Source organism: Scatophagus argus, chromosome 6 (assembly GCF_020382885.2).
Source record: "Scatophagus argus isolate fScaArg1 chromosome 6, fScaArg1.pri, whole genome shotgun sequence".
Lineage (NCBI taxonomy): Eukaryota > Metazoa > Chordata > Actinopteri > Scatophagidae > Scatophagus > Scatophagus argus.
In genome coordinates this window covers 1,099,467-1,119,893 of record NC_058498.1, presented here as the reverse complement: position 1 = coordinate 1,119,893, position 20,427 = coordinate 1,099,467, and the positions used below count along the sequence as shown (strand labels likewise).

General features: G+C 45.2%; 1 protein-coding gene across 4 annotated transcripts; it reads right to left on the bottom strand.

Moving 5' to 3' along the window:
* Positions 1-895: 895 nt before the first annotated feature.
* Positions 896-19,351, bottom strand: ptbp1b (polypyrimidine tract binding protein 1b). Of its 4 annotated transcripts, XR_006843583.1 has the most exons (16): positions 19,242-19,351; positions 14,893-14,926; positions 10,594-10,654; positions 10,207-10,379; positions 9,916-10,062; positions 9,212-9,340; positions 8,710-8,820; positions 8,403-8,580; positions 8,021-8,098; positions 7,518-7,660; positions 6,439-6,472; positions 4,762-4,854; positions 3,723-3,939; positions 3,523-3,600; positions 1,703-3,156; positions 896-1,579 (listed from the first exon to the last, which is right to left on the bottom strand). XR_006843583.1 is itself a non-coding variant. In XM_046391571.1 (15 exons), the coding sequence occupies exons 1-15, from the start codon at positions 19,247-19,249 to the stop codon at positions 3,024-3,026; spliced, it is 1,617 nt and encodes a 538-aa protein (XP_046247527.1). In that variant the 5' UTR covers positions 19,250-19,351; the 3' UTR covers positions 896-3,023. The 4 variants fall into 4 exon arrangements, 3 of the variants coding, with proteins under 3 accessions (XP_046247527.1, XP_046247530.1, XP_046247529.1); XM_046391571.1 differs by having other exon boundaries at positions 896-3,156; XM_046391574.1 differs by having other exon boundaries at positions 896-3,156; positions 7,518-7,642.
* Between the last annotated feature and the right edge of the window lie 1,076 nt (positions 19,352-20,427).

Genomic DNA, 20,427 nt, shown 5'->3' with positions numbered 1-20,427 from the left:
TCACTTCTCGTCTTCTGTTTCATTATCTCTGCTGCTCCCCTCCTTCCGGCTTCCTCTTTTCTTCTTCTTGTGTTTTATTGTCTCCACTGCTCTCCCACTGTTACACAGAACTCACCCCGGTTTTACTTTGGCCCTCTGAATCCAGAAGGCAGTTTAACACAGCCACAATGACCACATCAGGACCTCAAACATGACGCAGCATTAACAACATCAAGGCCTGAAACATGACGCAGCATTAACAACATCAGGGCCTGAAACATGACGCAGCATGAAGAACATCAGGACCTGAAACATGACGCAGCATTAACAACATCAGGGCCTGAAACATGACGCAGCATGAAGAACATCAAGACCTGAAACATGACGCAGCATTAACAACATCAGGACCTGAAACATGACGCAGCATTAACAACATCAGGGCCTGAAACATGACGCAGCATGAAGAACATGATGAAGAAAAGATCACAGAAGTGGTAATCAGGCTGCAGGCTTAAATCTCCCTCTTCATATCAGAAATCACATTAACACACAAATTTCATATTTATAAAGACCAAAATAAACCTGAATCTAAAAATATGTGTGTGTGTGTGTGTGTGTGTGTGTGCGAGTCTGTACTGGTGGGGGTTTGCTGCCTCCTGCTGGTCCTGATCGTCCAACACATCAACAGTTTGCGACTTTGACTCAACTCAGAATTAAAAGTCGACTTGATGTTTGATATAAATTCATCAGATAAACAGCAGTTTGTCAGGAAACGGCCGTCCGAGGAGCCGCACTGCGTGTACGCTGTAGTAGTACTAATGGTAGTACTCGTAGCAGGGTGAGACGACAGCTCATCGAGCTGCCTTTCAGCTCTCGTGTCGAGAGGATTCGGACAAACGACTCGAGTCTTCAGAGCTTTTGATAAAAAGTGATTTAATCTGTTTTTTTTTCCTTTGTGACACAGTAAGGCTCAGAACCGGTCGCACACTTGAATCAAAATATACACGTTTCATCAGATATAAAACCAACAATCAGCTCTCAGACACCTAACTGTGATATAAAACACGTATGTACAGTTGAACACCTCCCCCACCCTCCCTCCACCTGTTACAGACTCACTGGTCCCAGTCCTGCCTCGCCCATCTCACCTGACACCAAGGGGCTGTGATGCATTCAGGTCACCTGGGAAAAAACACTGTGTCTGATGTAGCTACTGAACTTAAAGGAACTTCTGTGAGGATCAGAAACAAAACTATTATTTACCTCCCGCAGGAGTTTATTCATTGGTCCACTTCATCTGATAAAGACACGTGGCAGAACACACCTGTTCTCACCGTGACAGCTGTGACAGAGATCACTCAGGTGTGTTCAGACTGAAGCAGGTGTCTCTAAAGAGTGCTGAATCGAGTTCAGGCAGAAGGCGGCAAACGTCTGAACCCCTGGACTGAGTCAGGACTTCTGTATAGCCTGGAAATGAAGGAGGAAGAGCCTGAACTGGGAAACAGCAGTTGTTTGTCCCAGGAGTCATGAATGCACCACACCTGTAATGACCTGCAGCCACTCCGAGGTTCAGGTGGACGTCTGAGCAGCTGGAATGTCGCTGTAATGATATTAAGACACACAGATAAACCAAACCAGCATCTTCTGGTTTCATGACATTTCTGACGCCTGCGGGGCTTCTTCTCCGTCAAACTTTCATCTCAGAGTTAAGAGGAATTAATACCTGATGTACGACTCAGCGCTGCGTTCAAGGCACTCCACGTTACATCTGGTTTTGCAATAGACCGAGTCGCACCGGTGGGCTGAATCCAGCGAAGTGGTCGAGAAATGAATAAAAACATTCCCACAGGAAAACACCAACAAAGCCTGAACCAGTTCACCGTATGCTTATCTTAGTTTAGTCCTTAAAACCAGAAAACCTGAGGCAGGCGGATTTGTTTGCATCTTGAAGGCCGTTTTTGGTTTCAGCTGTAGTGGATCACAAACTTATAAATAAAACCGTTCAGAGAAGCAAGGCGAGCAACATCATGATTCACAAGTCCAACAGAACATCGACGAAACTAAACAACCTCCGTCTGCGGAGCGTAAAAGGCAGCGCAGCGGCAGGAAGAGCCGCCGAGCTCGCCGAGACGCCCGCAGACCCAGCAAACAGAAGTTCAGGAATGATTAAAATATTGCTACGATATTTGATTTGAATAAAATGTGATTGCATACATGGAAATAAAGAAATCAAAAAGGAACAGAAATAACGAAAATTTCATCTAAGAGCAAAGACCCAGCAAACCCGCTAAAACAGGATCAGTTCACATGTTCGACGCTACAGTAACCAGCAGTACAAAACACTAACAAAGGACTGGAAAACAACACCAATAAAACACACAGAGAATACAGATACATCTGTCAAACATCTCAGCGACAGTAAACCTTTCATCAGCTGTAAACCTGCTCTTTGCAGAGATGTGAGGACTAAGGCACAGGGTCACGGTCTGACGGCGAGCCCCTCTCGTCGAGGCCCGGGCTCACAGCACACCTGGTCAGAGCTGATCATTTAAAGACACAAGGATTCTGAGCACAGGAAAACGTCCGGGAGTCTCAGATTAAAGAACACATTTTCAGTTGCTAAAGTCCGAAGCTCCAGAGGACAAATTTAGAAGGCTGACTTCAGTGCCTTAATTCTGGGACTGAAGTGAAAAGGCAAGAGAGGCTAAAAGGTATCGACTTCAAATCATGCGGACACAAACACAAGAACACGACTGCAGTGCGAATCCCGACAATAATCTGACAATTCCGGCTTATTCCAACAATGCTGACACTCTCAGAATACTGACTTTATTCCCGGACTTCTGAGATTAAACGCAGGATTCAGACTTGCTCCAGTTTTCTCTGATCTAATCCTCCGTGCAGGCTAAGGACCACAAAACAACTTCTATAAAAAATAATTTAACGTTACACCAGACTTCGCGATGGTTTCTGCAGGCATGCGGTGGAATGATCGGAGTGTAGTGGACACCATCGAGTCGGGTTCAGATGGTGAAGTCTGAGGCTCAGATGGAGGACTTGGAGAAGGAGACCCGCAGGTGGTGGTTCTCTCCCAGGTCGTGGTTGTGGAACTGGATGAGGCACTCGATGGCCTCCTCCACCGAGCCCATCTGGATCAGGGCCATCTTGTGGTCCTTCCTGAAGGAGAAACCAACAGGAGGCTGTCAGACTCTACACAGGAAGTCCCTAAGGTCACCATAAGAGGGTCAGCCATGAATGAAAGTTTCAGGAAGGGAAATGGACATGGGGTTACAGGGCTAGGACGAACACTTCAGGACAAACACAAGAGATCTATAAGAGTGAGGCCTATGAGGAAAAGTTTCAGAGCACAGCTAACACGGGACAGGAAGCTCAGGACCAGGACCAAGGCTACAGAGAGGCTTGACGGCAGGACAAAAGGTTTAGCTCTGAGTGCAGGGACGAGGTCTTCAGCACCAGGCGGGGCAGTGGACAAGACACGCATCGACGGGACTCTGAGAGCACAAACAGCACGAGGTGACTCACTGGAAAAACTTGAAGGCCTTGACCACAGCTCCTGAGCTGGAAAACAACATCCTGAGGTCGTCTTCAACCACAGAGGGGCTACAAACAGAAAAGCAGAATGACAAGGTCACATTACCCACACGCGGTTAACGTGTATGCAGGGTTCCTCAGGTGGTCTGCAGGCCGGGCGGTCAATGTGCACCTGCCGTTCGAGGACTTACGGGATGTTGGACAGGTGTAGTGTGGCAGAAGGTGGGAAGATGTTGGAGTAGTTTTTGGAGCCGGGCTTCTTGAAGCGGTGCAGGGGGGAGTTGCTGTAGTCTTTGGTCAAGCCCTGGTCCTCGTGGCCTTCCCGGGGCAGCTGGACGCTGGTGTGTTTGGACAGCGTGATGCGCAGAGGCTTCCCATGCAGCTTCTGGCCACTGAGGTGGCTCATGGCTGCAAACCAACCAGGTGAAGAACACCACTCAAGTTTCTGACTGACCACTACACTGCACTTCCAAGAGTCAAGATTACATGCAGATGAAAATGTTAACACAAATCCAAACTATGAAATTGTAACTAACACATACGCTATATAGACAAAAGTATTGGGACGGCTGCCCATCACACCAACAGGGACTTTAATGACGTCTCATTAAAGTCAGCTCTAACAGCTTCCACTCTTCTGTGAAGGCTTTCCACAACATGTTGGAGTGTTTCTGTGGGAATTTGTGCCCATTCATGCAGTAGAGCATTTGTGAGGTCACACACTGATGTTGGACCAAAAGGCCTGGCTCACAATCTCCGTTCCAGTTCATCCCAAAGGTGTTGGATGGGGTTGAGGTCAGGGCTCTGTGTGGGCCAGTCAAGTTCTTCCACACCAAACTCATCCAACCATGTCTTTATGGAGCTTTGCTTTGTGCACTGGGGCACAGTCATGCTGGAATAGAAAAGGGCCTTCAACAAACTGTTGCCACAAAGTTGGAAGCATAGCATTGTCCAAAATGTCTTGGTATGCTGAAGCATTAAGATTTCCCTTCACTGGAAGTCAGGGGCCGAGCCCAAACCCTGAGAGACAGCTCCATGAGGTGTCTGGATACTTTTGTCTATATAGTGTACTTTTACCAGCGTCTGTATAGGGAAATACTGCTGAGTGCTATATCAGTATTGTATGCTGTCAACAGACGCCTCAGAGAAAAGAACATTTCCAAACAGAATCAAGCAGCAGCAGTGCGGCTGCAGACCACAGGAGCCCACTGAGCATGTGCGGCTGGTTACCTAGCTGAGCCTGTGTGCTGTCAGACATCTGAACCAGAGCGTTCTCCTTCTTGTTGAAGAGAATCTTCACTCTCATCACGTCACCGTAAACACCTTAACACACAGCCAGAAATAAATAAAAGGTTAAATTCCCTTACACGGGAGGCTGTAAACAAGATGATGAGGACATGAAGCTACTCCTACAGAAAACTGTAACTGACTGCAGCCTGCCAAACCACTGACCCTTAACCTGATGCTCAAATTATCTGGAGGAGATTTTACAGAGAAATGGGGGCTCACTTTGATGTCATAACAAAGAAAAATCTGAGCTGAGATGTAAAACCCCGGAGGTGAAGGGAGGAGCAGCAATGAGCCGCCGCCATTGGAAAGTGGCCAACAAATTGGTGAATTTAATTTAGAAGGCAGGAGTTTCTGAATGTTACACACAGGAAATGCAGTGAGGAAATTCAGGGTAACGGGCAGAGGAAATTAAAATGGCAGATTAACACCATGTAGGAGCTATGAATTATGGGAATGTTGACTGAAAAAAAAACAAAAAGAGCAGCTGATTCAGCACTGACGACATGCAAACTAAAAGAAACCCGGCATGCAAACTCAAAAACTCTGAAATAACATGAGACACAATAAATGCAGCTTGGACTGAGAGAGAAACTCTCATCTAACCATCAACGGGAAAATGCTTCTTCAGCCAGACACTGTGGAGGTGAATGGAGCTCAGCGCAAAACCAAATGAGAACTGCTGCCATCAGATTCAGCCTAAATAAATTTCAGTCGAGATCAGTAAGCTTTTGTTGCCTCCACAGTGGGAAACTACAGGAGCACGTTGCATTCACGAAAGAGAAAAATATTAGACTCCTCATCACAGGAGTAACGAGATCTGCTTCTGGTTATCAAGAGGTCAGGATCATGTAAGGCGCCTCAGCCAACCAAAACGCTTCCCTGAGTCTCACAGCGAAAAGGAATTGACCGCAGATGAAGTGTGACAGCAGCATCTCTGTCCACCGTCTCACCCTGTCGCGCTTCTATGTGGAACAGATTTAATGTTTGTAAGATTAATGCTGCCAACCTGCAATGAGCTGAGTTTGGTAGCCACTAAAACATGTTGAAAAGCGTGAATGTTTCAAACGCCCTCGCTGTGTCCGAGACGGAGCAAACATCAGGCCAGCCTTTGTGAATTCAGTGAACTGAACCTTTAAAGATGTTCAGGCGGCTCAAAATTCTTCATTTCATTTCACTGTGAAAAATAAGCACTTTAAAACAATCACTACGAGCTCTGTGACCATTTTAGACTTTAACCGTCTCAAACATTCAGCTTTCCAGAACAAAATAATCAGACAGAAACTAAAAACATCAGCTGCCTTCTGTCAAGCAGCAGGGATTTTCTCTTTTCATGATCGGATACTGAAGTCTCTTTCTTTCTGCGTGTGGTTTCTGAGTTGTGGTCCGTTCACCTGCGCTCAGCACACCTGAGCTGACATCTGAAAGCAAAAGCTGCAAATATTGTGAATAAACTCAAATCAACACGCAAAATCTGGCAAAACCAGCAGACACTCATTTTTTTCATTAAAAAACAAATGAAAAAGAGGAAAAAAACAAACAAACAAACAAACAGAAACTTAAAATCAGAACAACCAGGTGGTACAGATAATTCAAAATAAGAAGCTAGTGACAACATACCGAAGAGAATAAAGAGGCAGTGGGGCGTAACTCTCTTTAAAGACAGTAGAGAAGGCAGCGGAGGGACAGGACAGGTAAAGGTGGGAGGGCAGGACAGGTGGAGGGTCCGAGGCGTTTCCATGGCAACAAATTAAAAAGGGAAAAAAAGACAGGTGAGGGGTCAATCAGGAGGTTAATTACCTTTGCAGAGGATGGGGTCAGATAACATGTTCACACATGACTGGACAGGTGTGTGCATTTGAACAGGCATGTGTGTGTGTATGTGTATGTGTATGTGTGTGTGTGTGTGTGTGTGTGTGTGTGTGTGTGTGTGTGGTCTCATGACAACAGGATTCAATGTCAAGACATTACAAACATTAGAGACTCAAACAGCCAATCAAACTGCCTGACTGGGCCGAACAGGAAACTGTTCTGATGGGATACAGAGGACAAACTTTGTTTGGAGTTCAGATCTGAAGAACTGTGAATGTTTATGCCTGCCTGTCTTAATGAGCTCCAAGCTCTCTGATTGGTTGTAATGCTGATGATGTAAGAGGTTCATAAAGACAGTCTGACATCATAAGATTTAGTTTGTCTTTCCTCTCTGAACCCACAGCTGGACAGGGCAACCAGGTCCACATTTCAATCTATTCAAACATTCAGACAGCAAACCGGATGCCATTTCAGAAGATGAGAGCAGGAAATGCTGACTTTAAAGAGAAAGATGCATTTTCTAGCAACATGCAATAAGAGATGAAATAATTTTGTGGAATATATTTGATTCAGGTCTTTGTGAATGACACATCGTGTTTCGCTTTGCTGTCCGGCTGTTTGTTTTTAATGTGTCGCCCGTCTGTCCGAGTCCATGTGAACGCAACATTACATCCACTGCTGACCTCACAGGCCTCTGCTATCATCTCATCTCCTGTGTGGAGACAAAAATTTGATGTTTAAAATAAAACATCATCGAATGAATTAAATGCTGAGTTTAAAGCTCTGCATTGGCCTTCAGATGTCCTGCTGGATGATTGACATGTTTCAGGATGATGGTGATGATGACGATGACGATGAGAGGGACAGGCTCAGAGTGAAGGACCCACCTCGGGGTTGAGGTTGCTGATCAGCAGGACACAGACTCCAGCAGGCAGGGGGGGGAATCCCAGCCTGGTGGCCCCGGGGAGGGACAGAGAGGCCAGGCCTCCGGGCAGGGCGGGGACCGACAGGCCTGGATAGGGGAGGGACACTGGGAGAGGTGAGACGAGTGAACAACAATCTGACAACTGCAGGAGACGTCTGACAGCACAACATCAGTCCAGACTCAACCCAGACCACGGAGGTCTGATCCCCACCCCCTCCAGCATGTGTGCACAAGGCACTAATCTCATAATGAGCTTGTTACGTTATGATTCACATAAATTGTACACAAGACATCAGAGTGACTCTTTGTCAAATGGATCATCTGCTTGGTGGAGGAACTTTCTCAGTCTTCTCTGCTGCAGTGAGCCTTATATGTTAAATATGAGTCAAACACAGAGTGTGTGTTCAGTGTTGTCAGTGCAAACTGGTGAATCTGTCTGACTGGAGCTGAGCAGGTGAGGCTCACCTGCAGGCTGGATGGTGAAGGCCGGGGGGAAGGCGTGAGTCGCACCTGCGTACGGAGCAGCGGAGATGATACCTGGAGCTGCAGAGAACAAACAACACCTGAGTTTAAGTCAAGTTAAAAAGCGAAAGTGTAGTGAAAAAGTAACCTTTTTAAAATGCAACATAAAAACTGCTGCTTTTCTGGAGTGCAACAAAAGAGCCCCATGCATCCCATGAAGAATAAATATCCTACACTGTGAACTCAGGCATCAAAAAAACATTCTGATCTAAGGTTTCCTGCCAAAGGGAAGAAACAGGAAGTGACTGGCTGACTCTCAGATAACAGCTTGAAAATCTGTCTGCTTCACGAGGTTTGAGCGACGTGACTCGTGGGGGGGTCTCACTGAAGGCTGTAGCCATGGCCGGGTGCTCCATGGCGGGCTGGCTGTCTCCGGAGGGCAGGTCAGGTCTGGTGAAGTCGCGGCTCTTTTCGTTGTTGTATTTGACGTTGAGGCTGGTCAGTTTGGAGAAGCTGATCCTCAGAGTGCAGCAGCCGTTGTAGATGTTCTGTCCGTCCAGAGACTGAAAACACACAGCAGGCAGCGCATTAACACAAGCTGTTCCTGAGAGGAAGCTCACGACCGCTAAGTGGAAGGTGTTGGTTTGAAAACACGTTTTCTCTCAGGTGTCGGAGTCTTGTGCGATGCTCACCAGTTTAGCTGCCTGGGCAGACGCTCCGTCAGCGTACTGCAGCAGAGCCTGGAACTGACTGTTTTTGGTGAAGACGATGATCCTCAGCACGGTGCCAAACTTTGAGAAAATCTGAGGAGCAAATGGGAGATTAACCATGAAATTCTCGGTGTGATCCTCGTCACCCATTTCTTCAGAGATGGGTGACAGCATACTGTGGTTTGCTATGCTAACATTAGCTAGCCTACTGAGGGTTGGCTAGTTGACGGGCTGGATTTCAGTTTCCAGTTTCCTTGCTGTACACGTTTAATTGAAAGCCAAATAGTTTTTTTAAACACTTCAAATCTGTTTTCTTTCATTTAACACCTGTGACTCAAATGCTGCTAAATCCCCAGAGACCTCCAGTCAGTACCGCACCTGAACCCACCCAGTGTGGACAACAAACACTGAACGGCACTCAAAGTAACGTCCACTGATGTTTTGAGTTCTTCGTGTCTCATGCTGGAGCGCTGTGTCGTGTTACCTGGCAGAGGGCGTCCAGTGAGACAGGGTAGACCAGGTTCTCCACCACAACCCTCAGCACAGAGCTCGGAGCCGTCACAGCAGTGTCCACGTGAGACGTACTGAGGGCCCGAAGAGCTGCCTGGGCCCTCTGACAGGATGAGGATGAACACAAGTTGACAGTGAGTGGGAAATGCACAGATGCTGACACAGCGATGCAAAAAAACTGCAGTTCCTACGTTTAAAGGCCAGTCTGGACCTTCCCATATCGGTGGTGATGTTAACATACAACACAGCAGCCAGTGAGGCATCTATGTATCCATATTTGTGCAGTGTTCTGTACAGATACTAACAGTAGTTGGATGCTAACTCACACTAACAATGGTGACTGGGTGCTGTACAGATGCTAACTCACGCTAACAGTGGTGACTGGGTGCTGTACAGATGCTAACTCATGCTAACAGTGGTGACTGGGTGCTGTACAGATGCTAACTCATGCTAACAGTGGTGACTGGATGATGTACAGATGCTAACACATGCTAACAGTGGTGACTGAGTGCTGTACAGACACTAATATACGCTAACAGTGGTGACTGGATGTTGTACAGATACTAATCCATGCTAACATTGTTGACTGGGTGCTGTACAGATGCTAACTCATGCTAACAGTGGTGACTGGGTGCTGTATAGATGCTAACTCGTGCTAACAGTGATGACTGGGTGTACCTCCTGGTTGGGGGAGTTGTCAGTCTTGAGCTCCTTGTGGTTGGAAAACTGGACAAATACTGGGTGGTGCCTGATGATGGGCATCACTGTGGAGTAATAACCCACCATGTTCTGAGCTGCTTCCTCGGAGTTCATCTCTAAGAAGGCCTGGTGAAACACAGAGGACACTTTACTTCAGTAGAAGTACCAGTACAACAGTGTAAAAACACTATATCCCCAGTACAAGTCCTAGATAGATAAACAGATAGATAAATACTTTATTGATCCTGAGGGAAATTCAATATTCTGCACCTGGTTCTTGGCTTTGAGCATCAGCAGGTTGGTGACGTCTCCGAAAGGCAGACCGAGGCTGATCACCTCAGTCTCTGTGATGTCGTTGGGAAGCTTGCGGATGTGGATGACCCTGGACGGCACCCCGGGACCTCTTATGTCACCTTTGAACTTCTTATTGTCGTTGCCATTGGCTACAGAGGACAGGAAACAGCAGTAGATGAAGAAGAGTTCATAGCACAGAAACCAGAGTCTCCATGACATGAACCAGTGATATGTGATACGACTTGGGGTATGAGGCTGCTCTGGACTGCCCTGTAACTGGACAGAAGCTGTGAATTACGCTGTTTTTTTCTGTAATGCACGTAGAAATGTGGAGTATTTTTAAAATACCAAACAATATCTAACCTGTGGTGCTCATGATATACGGGCCGTTAGAGACGCTGGAGAAAAGCTCGTCAGATCCTCTCTGAAACAGAAAAATCAGTTATTATATATATTTATTATCATATAAGACAATCTAAAGCAGAGATTCTTCACATTTGAGGCTGAAACCTGCAAGTTTACGAATTTTTTTTTTGTCCATCGACTACTCAATCAGCAGACTTGCTGCTTGAGCTCCAGTCACGTCTCTAAAGAGCTGAGTCTGTTAACTAACAGTGGGGGCAACAGTGAAAACATGAAGTGATTTTTCAAACACAACACACGCAGCTCAAGTTGCTGCCAGCAGAGGTCGCTACAGAGTCACATTTCACCAACAGCACCTTGAACACAGAATTATCTCAAAGAAATACAACAACAGACAAATCATGATGAATGTGCTTCACGATAAGAAGAGCAAAACAGTGAACATCAGACGGGTTGACACCGGCTTCAGCCTGATCAGTGGACCCCCCCTCAAACCGCCGATCCCAGCAGGCAGCCAGGGGGGAATTCCTGTGCTGTGGAGCTCAATGAAAACCAGATGTCGACAAACAGGCTGAGCCTCATCTCAACTGAGAGCAGATTCACACAGATTCAACACAGAGGAGCAGCAGAGCTCATCCACAGGGTAAAGAGAGCTGCTGCTGTGGTACGTGTCCACAGGAGCCGCCATGTCCACGCTTCTCCTTCATGCTCTTTGCTGTATTATGTTTTGAGAGATGGGCATCACGCTGGATGTAAGCTTAAGCTCTTGGCTAATTTCAGGCTGACCAAAGGCATCCAGCGCAATATGCCGCCTCTGGAAACCCCTGAAAACTTTGAAACAGCAGCTCCTGTAACTATTTCCGTAACGTAGGTAAAAGTTTCCAAACGAGCGGCCATGTTGGGTGAGTCCAATCGGGTGCAGGCTGTTGTGTGTCATTTGCTTGTCAGTGGTTGTGAGGAGAAATGTGGCACACCAAGCGTCCAATGAAACGCGCTCCGGTGGACACGTACCATTACTGAAGAATAGATAAAACCTGTATTCATATTAACTGAATTAGTCATATTCGTGTTTGTGTCGAGGTGCTCAGAGACTGCAGTCGGAAATCAATCAGATCTTTTTCAGGGTTTTTTCCGTTAAGTCAGTGTTGACAGGCTCTTCTTCATGAGGTGTGACCAATCGGAAAGTGTTGTGGGCGGGATGCAGCCTGAGACTATAGACAGAGAGATGGTGCTGGAAAAGGAGATGTGCAGCTGCCTGTCTGAAGGGACTGAACTCATCACTAACATCACTAAACCCTGAACCACACTGTGTCACGCGCTCGCGTTCTTTTCCACAGCACTAACTCATCAGTCCAATAACACTGAAGGAAAACACGATCTGCTTCACTGTTGCTGTTGATAAGTCACATTAAAGGTGAAACATCTGCAGGACGTGCAGGTGCTCAAAGGTCCAGTGTGTAGGATTTAGTGGCATCTAGTGGTGAGGTTTCAGATTGCAGCCAAGTGAACACCCCTCAACTCAAATCCTCTGCTGCTCTGCTGCTCAAAGCCATCAAAGTCTCTCTCTAGATCCAGTGTTCGCTTTGCCTGCTCTGGGCTCCTGCTGACTTCGCCCTCTCAGTACTGAATGAGTTACGACAAACAGGTGAACAGAAAATATCAGTCCATGCGAAACAGAAATAACAGCAGATGTCTGCCGCTTTTCTGCACACAATGCAGTAAGTTTGTTGACAAAAGAGCTGTACAAATAACGTTTCATTGTATCATCACAAAGGCAAAAGGAGCTCAGGTCATCTTACTGCTCCTCACATGAATAATAGAGCGGAAACCCGAGTCGTCTCTGTGGATGTGAACCTGACGCTGGTCAGCTGCTGAGGGAGCGCCTGCCTCAGACCGACGAGGAGAACAGAACATCCACACGCAGTCAGACATCTTGTTTTAGCTCGCAGCTAACATCATTACAGGGGTCTGCTGTCATTACTGCTCATTACTGGCTCACGTTCTGCTTCTTTCTCCTCTTCCAACCAAGTACAGCTCAAACAATTCGGCCATGAACAGAAAGTTAGTCAAATACTTTAGATACTCAGTTATTTGTCTTGGTAACTTTATTGATGACTGCGGAGTTCAAAGCACCAAACTGCAACATCCTGTTAGCTGCTAGCTGACCAAGATCTTGGTCATCTGTCCTTGTTTGCCGTCATCTCTTTACAATCAGATGTCTAACAAAAGCTTAAAAAAAAAACCAAATAGTTGATAAAAGACATTTATTCTGTGAGTTCAGTTTCTCACAGTAAACTGAGTGTCTTTAGCTTCTGGACTGTTGGTCGGACAACACTGAGAGAACATCTTCAAATTAAAATTTTATTTCAGACTGAAGGATCAGTCATTCACCAAATAAACAGGTGAATGAATCGCGATTAAAACAGTTGCAGCTTCTCATTTGCAGGAAACTACTTAGTAAAGTTAGGAAAGCTGAAGGACATCTCATCCATTTCGGCTCACATGATAAGCTTCCAAGTTCATTCACAGCAAATGTTTCTCTGAGGAAGATCGTGTGACATGAGCCAAAGCTCGTGGTGAGACTCTTTCTAAACTGTTGGTCCAAAGCTCAAGAGCGATATTAACTACAAAATTAGAAACTCCTAACATGAAGTGTGTCTGAATTCTGCTGCACCTGTGAGTCACAATTAATTACTTCCTGTTTCAACAGGAGATACGTCTGGGTGAGGAAGCACAGAAACCAGTTCGTGAGCCCCTTAAACCCACTGCTCGAGTTTACAGACTGAGTGCTCTGTACGCAGTCTGTAGACTCTCTAACTGATAAATGTAGAGGAGAACAAGCAGCTGTCACTGACCTCAGACCTGCTGATTTTCTCTGCTGATTTGCTAATCTGAGCACATGAGAAAAGCCTGAACTGTCCCTTTAATGGGAGCCGAGATGAGTGGTGGTTTCAAATGACTCGCCTGAGGCCAGAGGAGGAAACAGGGTGGATGTGATCACCAAAAGGACCCCTCCTCCTCCTGCTGCTCCCGTCACATCCTGCTCTCTGATCACCTCTCTCTGCCTTCATGTGGTCTTGGCTCAGATTCTGGTTTTTGTCCTAAAACCAGCGGCAGCGGCGGCATTTACCGCTCTGCTGCTGGCTACATACCGAACATGATTACGGAGGAGAGAGCAGAGGAATGTGAGCAAAGGCTGCTGGGAGATCACACACGCAGTTTGTAAAAGGTCCCCTGCTGACCACAGCCTGACATCAGCAGACTCCAGCAGCTCATCGTTCACCAGGTCCAACTGGGCACCTTCAGGGTCTGCGATGGGGAGAGGAAAGACCCCCGCACCGCCAGACCTTAAAATAAAACAGTCTTAATGAATCGTGATATGCTGTGTGTACGTTGTGCGAGCACATGATGTCGTGACGGACAACTGAACTGCACCAAGCGAAGATCTGAGCCGACGCTCAGCACGTTCCCCGTTATCAGCACCCGAATGTTCCTCCACATACAATCAGTGAATTTAAAATGCTCCACTTTGGCTCGGATGCAGCTTCTTCTTCTCTGTGCCCTGACTCAATGTCCCGCCCACAATGATCTGATTGGCCACATGTCACGAGTAACAGCCTATCAACACTGAGTGATTTGAATCTGAAAAGTAACTGAAGATATCAAATAAATGCGGTGCAGTAAAAATCGCAGTGGAGGGGAGCATAAAGTAGCAGAAAATATAAATCAAATAACGTACAAATACCTTAAAAGTACGTTTCAGCAGTATCTCTCGTTACCATGGAGACAACTTAGCTTTATTCAGTTTACTGCCAGAGAAAATATCCACATTTAATACGTTATGGGCAGCTAATCAATAATCACACTCAGCTGATTAAATCTCCTGGTTGTGATGATTTGATGGAACTTGACTATCAAAGAAATGAAATGAAAGCAAACGTTTCTGTGAAACCTGGCAGCTGATCGATGAAGCACGCAGACAGGGTTTGTTCTGATTGGACTACAGGATGTAAAGTTGGCGTTCTGGTCCTGCAACAATGTAATAAGTGTGTTGTTGTTGTTGACTAATCTGATTATCGTCAGTCTTCTTGTGGAATGTTTCTAAATTACTGCTGGAGTTTATAACACTGAGCAGCTTCGACACCAGTCACAGAGAAAACCTCTGAATTGTTCCCAGATGGCAGCATGTTTGTCCTGTCAGACACAAATGAAAAGCAAACGGCCTCAGAGACGTTCACAGCAGAAACCAAACCAACCGGCGGAGGAGGAGGAGGAGGAGGAGGAAGCAGAGGTGCCTACCTTAGTACCAACTGTTATATCTTGGTGGACACTGCTGTGAAGAAAAGAAAGCGTGTTAGAAGCAGCAGGGAGAGAAACTCAAAACAACAAGCAAAATAAAAGGTTAAAATGAGGTTAAAGAGATGCTGCCTGAGGAGACGGACAGAGGAAGAAGAAACCCAGCAGAGAGGAGACAGCTGACTGGAAAACAAAAACTGTCACTATCGATTCATCCACCGCAGGAATTAAAACCTTGTGTGTCTCCGCGGCGATTAGCCGACATTTCTGGTTCTTCACAGTATTGATATTCCATTGATATTCGGAATGAACTTCTACATCAAACAGCAGCTCTAACAGGTCGCAATGTGCAGCAAAATTTTCCCTTTAAGCGAGTCAATAATAACTGCTAATATTAAGACAGATACTGTATTGACAACAGAGGACCCCGTGTAGGTGGACGATAATGAACATTTTAATTTCTCACGCCACCTGTCTGCAGATTTAGAGCGGTATCAGGGTTGTACCAAATACCTTTTTTAAAATCATATGAAGTTTCTAATGGGGTTTGGTTATTTTAAATAAGGCTTTCAAATGTCTGTCATCATATTTTATGATGTTCTATTACCTAACGAGTGAAGTGATCCGCTGTAAGAGAGGTGGAGCAGTGCGTACTTCGTAATGTGAGTGCTTGAGCAAGTGAGAGCGAGCGGCGTGAACGCAGCGGAGTAGGAAGAAAACAGTAAGCAGGAAGTGGTGAGTTTCGTAGTCAACGTATGGTGCAGATCAGTAAATAAAGACTGCTACTTCTCAGTTCTCATGTGTTACTTCCAAACTGCTGCAGACACGCAGTATTCGAGAATCGACTTCACCTGGGGGGGGCAAACGTCTTCTCTCTGCAGACTGGGCTGCAAAGACTAACAGCTGGAACAGATCTGTTGTTAATGTGGTGGTAGAAATGTAATGTGTGCTGTTGTTGGCTAGCTGCTGCACTACCAGTTAACATCACAGGTGAGCGCCTTGCAGAGTCACATGGAGTCTGACACAAATCCCACGGAACCACCAGTGGAATCATAACTCTTCAAACAATATGATACTGATACTTTCAATATAGTCTAACCTCTGCAACTGTGCAGAAACACCAGAAAGAACACACATGCAAAAAAAACAGAAAAGGCTGCACAGCATTTGAATGTTGATTTCAAACTCAAATGTTAGCAGCAACGCTACCAACTATTCAGTACAGCCCTGTGTAGTATACAGCCTATCTCGCACATGCTGGCCGGCCACAACATCAGCACTGACTCCCACGTACTGATTTCTGTTTTTTACCACTTAAATCAGGTAAAAAGGTATTATATTGTAGAGCTGCATGCAGCGCACCGATTCTCTCAGACAGCCTGTGAAAGCCTCTTGTCTCCGTGTACACTGAATCACAATCAGATTGTTGTTGGCTTTTCCCTGCAGAGAGGACGGCTGGCAGAATTCCTGAAGGACAAAAACACATCACCTCCGACCTCAGACATCGCTGGCGCCGAGGCATAAAAACACACGTGGTGGAGTAAAATCATAATAAGGTAGAGGAAGTCTGACAGGTCATTTACTTCGGTACGAGAACATTAACTTCATCGTTTGGGTATCAATCACCCACCCATTTTCATTTATTTCATTGCCTGTTTTGTCTTTTCAATTCCTGGCTTTGTTGCAGTGACGGCAAATAAAAGTCAACGGTCTGGATCCCGACCGTTCACACAGCCTGCTATACGTGTCTCAAACAAGGAGGTCATGTGACCTGGTCAGAGGTAAAAGACCGTCTTCAGAGCAAAGTGAAGTTTGGAGTTAAAACATGTCATAGCAGCAGCTCGACGATGCAGGTTAACTGTATTGTTCCCGTGAAACGATGTGTTAAATCTGTGATCAGCTCACACCTGATCTGCTCTGTGCTGTATGGAGAATGCGGGGAGCTGATGCTGCTGCTAAAGCTCAATCCGTTAGCTATTCGATTTAAAGCTGAGCAACAACTATTTCGATGATCAAGTAATCGCCGACTGCTCGCACTCCTGCTCTTCCTCTGTGAGGATTTTGTTTTCCAAAACAGGAAGCTGGGAGTAAAGACATCACGTCAGACTCTGAAAAACTTCTCCGGCCATTATTCACAATTTTACACAGACGGCACCCAGAAACATGAGCGCCTTTTGGAGACACTAAAACACGTAAAGAGACTGACTGAAGCTGAGCGGACCACAAACACAGACACACACTGAGACTGCAACTAACGATTATTCCCATTATCAGTTAATGTGCAGAGCATTTTCAAATTTAGTCCACAAAATGTTTTAAAAATAAAAGCTTGTCACAGTTTCCCAGAGATCAAAGTGATATCTTCAAAGTTCTTCTTTTGTCCAGCCAACAGTCCAAAACCTCCGGACGCCAGACGTGGAACAGAAACTGTGACATACAACCGTAACACGCCATCCCGTCTGTCACAGTAACCCAGCAAAGTGTGATAAGTCAGGAGAGTTTTTATAAAAGGACAAACGATTAGCAGAAAGACTTGACTGCAAAGGCACTTTACTGTGCGTGACAGCAGAGAAGATTTCAGCACATTTTTAAGTTTACTAAACCAAGAGTTTGTTTGTTTAGACTCTAAACTTATTATTATCAATTTAAATTACTATTAGTCATTAAACTTCTTTATGAATTAATTTTGAATCAATTAATCGAGTCTGTACAAACTGGACGTGCTCTCTGTGTTTTCTGATTAATACTCTTCAGGAAACTTGTAGGAAACACAGAGCCACAGAATAATAGAATAGAATACACAAGTGATGTCCACAAACGTCCAAACGTGTCACACATGAAATGAATCCATGAAGCACAGAATTGGACACTCTTAGACACTAGTGCAACATATAAAACAAATGAAAAACCGGCTGGTCGGGCTGAGGCTGCTGTGACTGTACAGACAGTAAAGCAGCAGGAAGGAGACCCCTCAGGGCCTGAATGAGCCCTGACAAAGCACAAATATTCACATCAGGAACTCAAACACCTCTCAGTCTCCTGACTGCAGCAAGCACGACATTTATTATGTTTAACAGTTAAAAAGTACAGTGAACACAAACTTACTGTTTTCAAGGGTGTGTTAAAATGAACTGTAAATATACTTACTGATTCCTGCATGTCAATAACGACAAACATAATCAAAAACACTGGAGTCAATAGAAATATGTCCTATAATATGGTTTTACCTATCAGTTTTAATTTCGGTTAACAGAAACATTAAACAGCTGCAGGACCAACTGATTGGCAGCTTAATGGAGCAGTTCCGTCTTCAAATGACCTGCACTCTTATCGGGGTTGAAATAAACTATTGGAAAGCTGTACTCCAGAATTAAAACTCAATTTCAGACATATTCAGCTTGAAATGCGGTACTGAATTTAAACTGCACAGATAAACAACATCAACAACAAGTTACTTCCGTTTGTTGTCGTCAAAGGGAGGTACTAAACAGAACTCCGTTAAAAAACGTAAGCTTAAAGTACTTCCTAATTCTCAAAATAATAAACCTATTAGAACATGACTCTTACAGTTTAACTGATCAACTGGAACCACTTTTTGTTTCGACACGCACGTAACACAATCGTTTTAAATAAAATCTAGAGTTTTACAGATGACAATAATTCAAGTTTAGCTAAATTCCGGTTTGGGGTGTCAATTACATTTTAAAGAACATTTTAGCACCGATCAGTCGCTCAAGTTCTTCTTCGAACAAGTAAAACCGAACAGCTTGTGAAAGCTGGCCACTTTAAGTTGTTCTCAAAAACATCGAAGCTGTTGCACATTTAACAACCTATTTGGAGTATTCGTCAACTCGACACACACGCAACACAACACTCCATCCACTAAACACAACTTTCAGTGGATGGAGTGTCCGGCACAAAACACCACAGTGGGCGTGAGAACGCCGCAAAGCTGGGCTGGAAGTTGGGTTCGCTGCTTGGTGATCCTTCCCATAATTAATCTATAAACCAGATCCTAATTACACGGTTGTATGTTAAAGCAGAGCGTCTTCGTAGGTACGCGAGACCACAATTAAGTGCCATGTTGAGTTAGAAGAGTTAAGTGTGGAGCTGTGTCCGCAGAGAATGGCCCGTCCCGAGGCTAACGTTACAGCTAGCTCGGCTAGCTTAGCTTCCTGTTACTAACAAACACAACTTTACCGACAGCTGAGTTAGCAACAAGAACAATGGCTGCTCTCTGGAGAAAAACATCATCTGGCGACATATCGCGGGTTACTTCTCTCCAGTGTACGTTAGACAGTAAGAAAATCAAATTAATTTGAGTGTACACGTAAGACGATGGGATAACTCACCCGTCCATTGCACAACACGGAACTCCAGAGCAACAGGTTCCAGCCAGCGGCCAGCAGGATACCCCGAGCACCGCTGCTGAAACCTGACAAAATGGCGTCCGACTGGACGCTCCCTGATTGGACGGTTAGAAAGTATTGTGGGCGTTCAAAATCGGCTCCAGGTGCAGATTGGCTGGTTGGACGGGGGAGCAACAAAGACCCGAGATTATACAAAGCATCTTTCCTGATATTCAAGAGGTCGAAGACTGTCTATGATCGGGCCACACGTCCCGCCACAGAAGAACAGACACAGATTTCACTCGGGTGTGTGGACGTCGTCCCGACATGACTAAAGTCATGAAAATGTCCTTCAAAGACTCAGCAGTCCACAAGTCCCAGTCTTTTACAAAATTACAAGTGTTCCCAATAAGGCAAGCATACATCATCTATGATATATTTTAGTAGTAGTATGTTTCATGTTATTTAAATTCAACAAAGATGCTATTTTTGTGTTCTGGTTAAGATTTCTGGATCCGAGCTGATATGAGTCTGCTGACATTTCTCTTTGGGCCAGATTAAGTCCTTTTCAAGTAGGAATATACAAGATGATCAGGACTGGAGCCTCTTTGTTTGGATTTTTTAAATATATTTGAGCTCTTCAGCTAATTCTTCAGTTATATTTCTTTCGTTTAATTTACTTTATGAGAATAAAACATAGATGACTTCAAAGGTAAGGTAGGGCTCTCCAAGATTTAATAAAGCTTTCCAGCTTCATAAGGCTCCGTTTTAAAGGTCTAACTAGCTGTCTTCTGATGACAAAGAGTTCTAAGAGTTAGAAGTTTGTAAGGCTTTGTGCTGCTAGAAGACCTTTAAAGTGAACTTCTTTTCTCTGTCAATGTTTCCCTGTCAGCAGAGGAAACAGAAGAGACAGCAGAGTCACCTCCTCCACATGCAGGACTCATTACTAAAGGGACAGCCTGGTGTGTCGTTAAATCTGTCGACTACAGCAGAGTTAGAAGGAGTTGTTGCTTCCTGTGAACTCCAAGCACATCAACTTTCAGACTACAGAAGTCTGCTTTTAGAAGCAGGCAGGTCCCTGATGTCAGAGACTGAACCTGTGACTGTTCGGTTTCAGTGTGTGCAGTTCGTAAGCAGCAGGAAGGTTTCTGTCCGTCTGCTGCACTCAGTGTCGAGTAACACTCTAATA

Coding starts and splice junctions, on each gene's coding strand:
- ptbp1b (XM_046391571.1), bottom strand. Junction 8,821..9,211: donor CACTGGACGCCCTCTGCCAG/GTAACACGACAC, acceptor TTTGCTCCTCAG/ATTTTCTCAAAGTTTGGCAC. Junction 3,940..4,761: donor CAGCACACAGGCTCAGCTAG/GTAACCAGCCGC, acceptor GTTGGTTTGCAG/CCATGAGCCACCTCAGTGGC.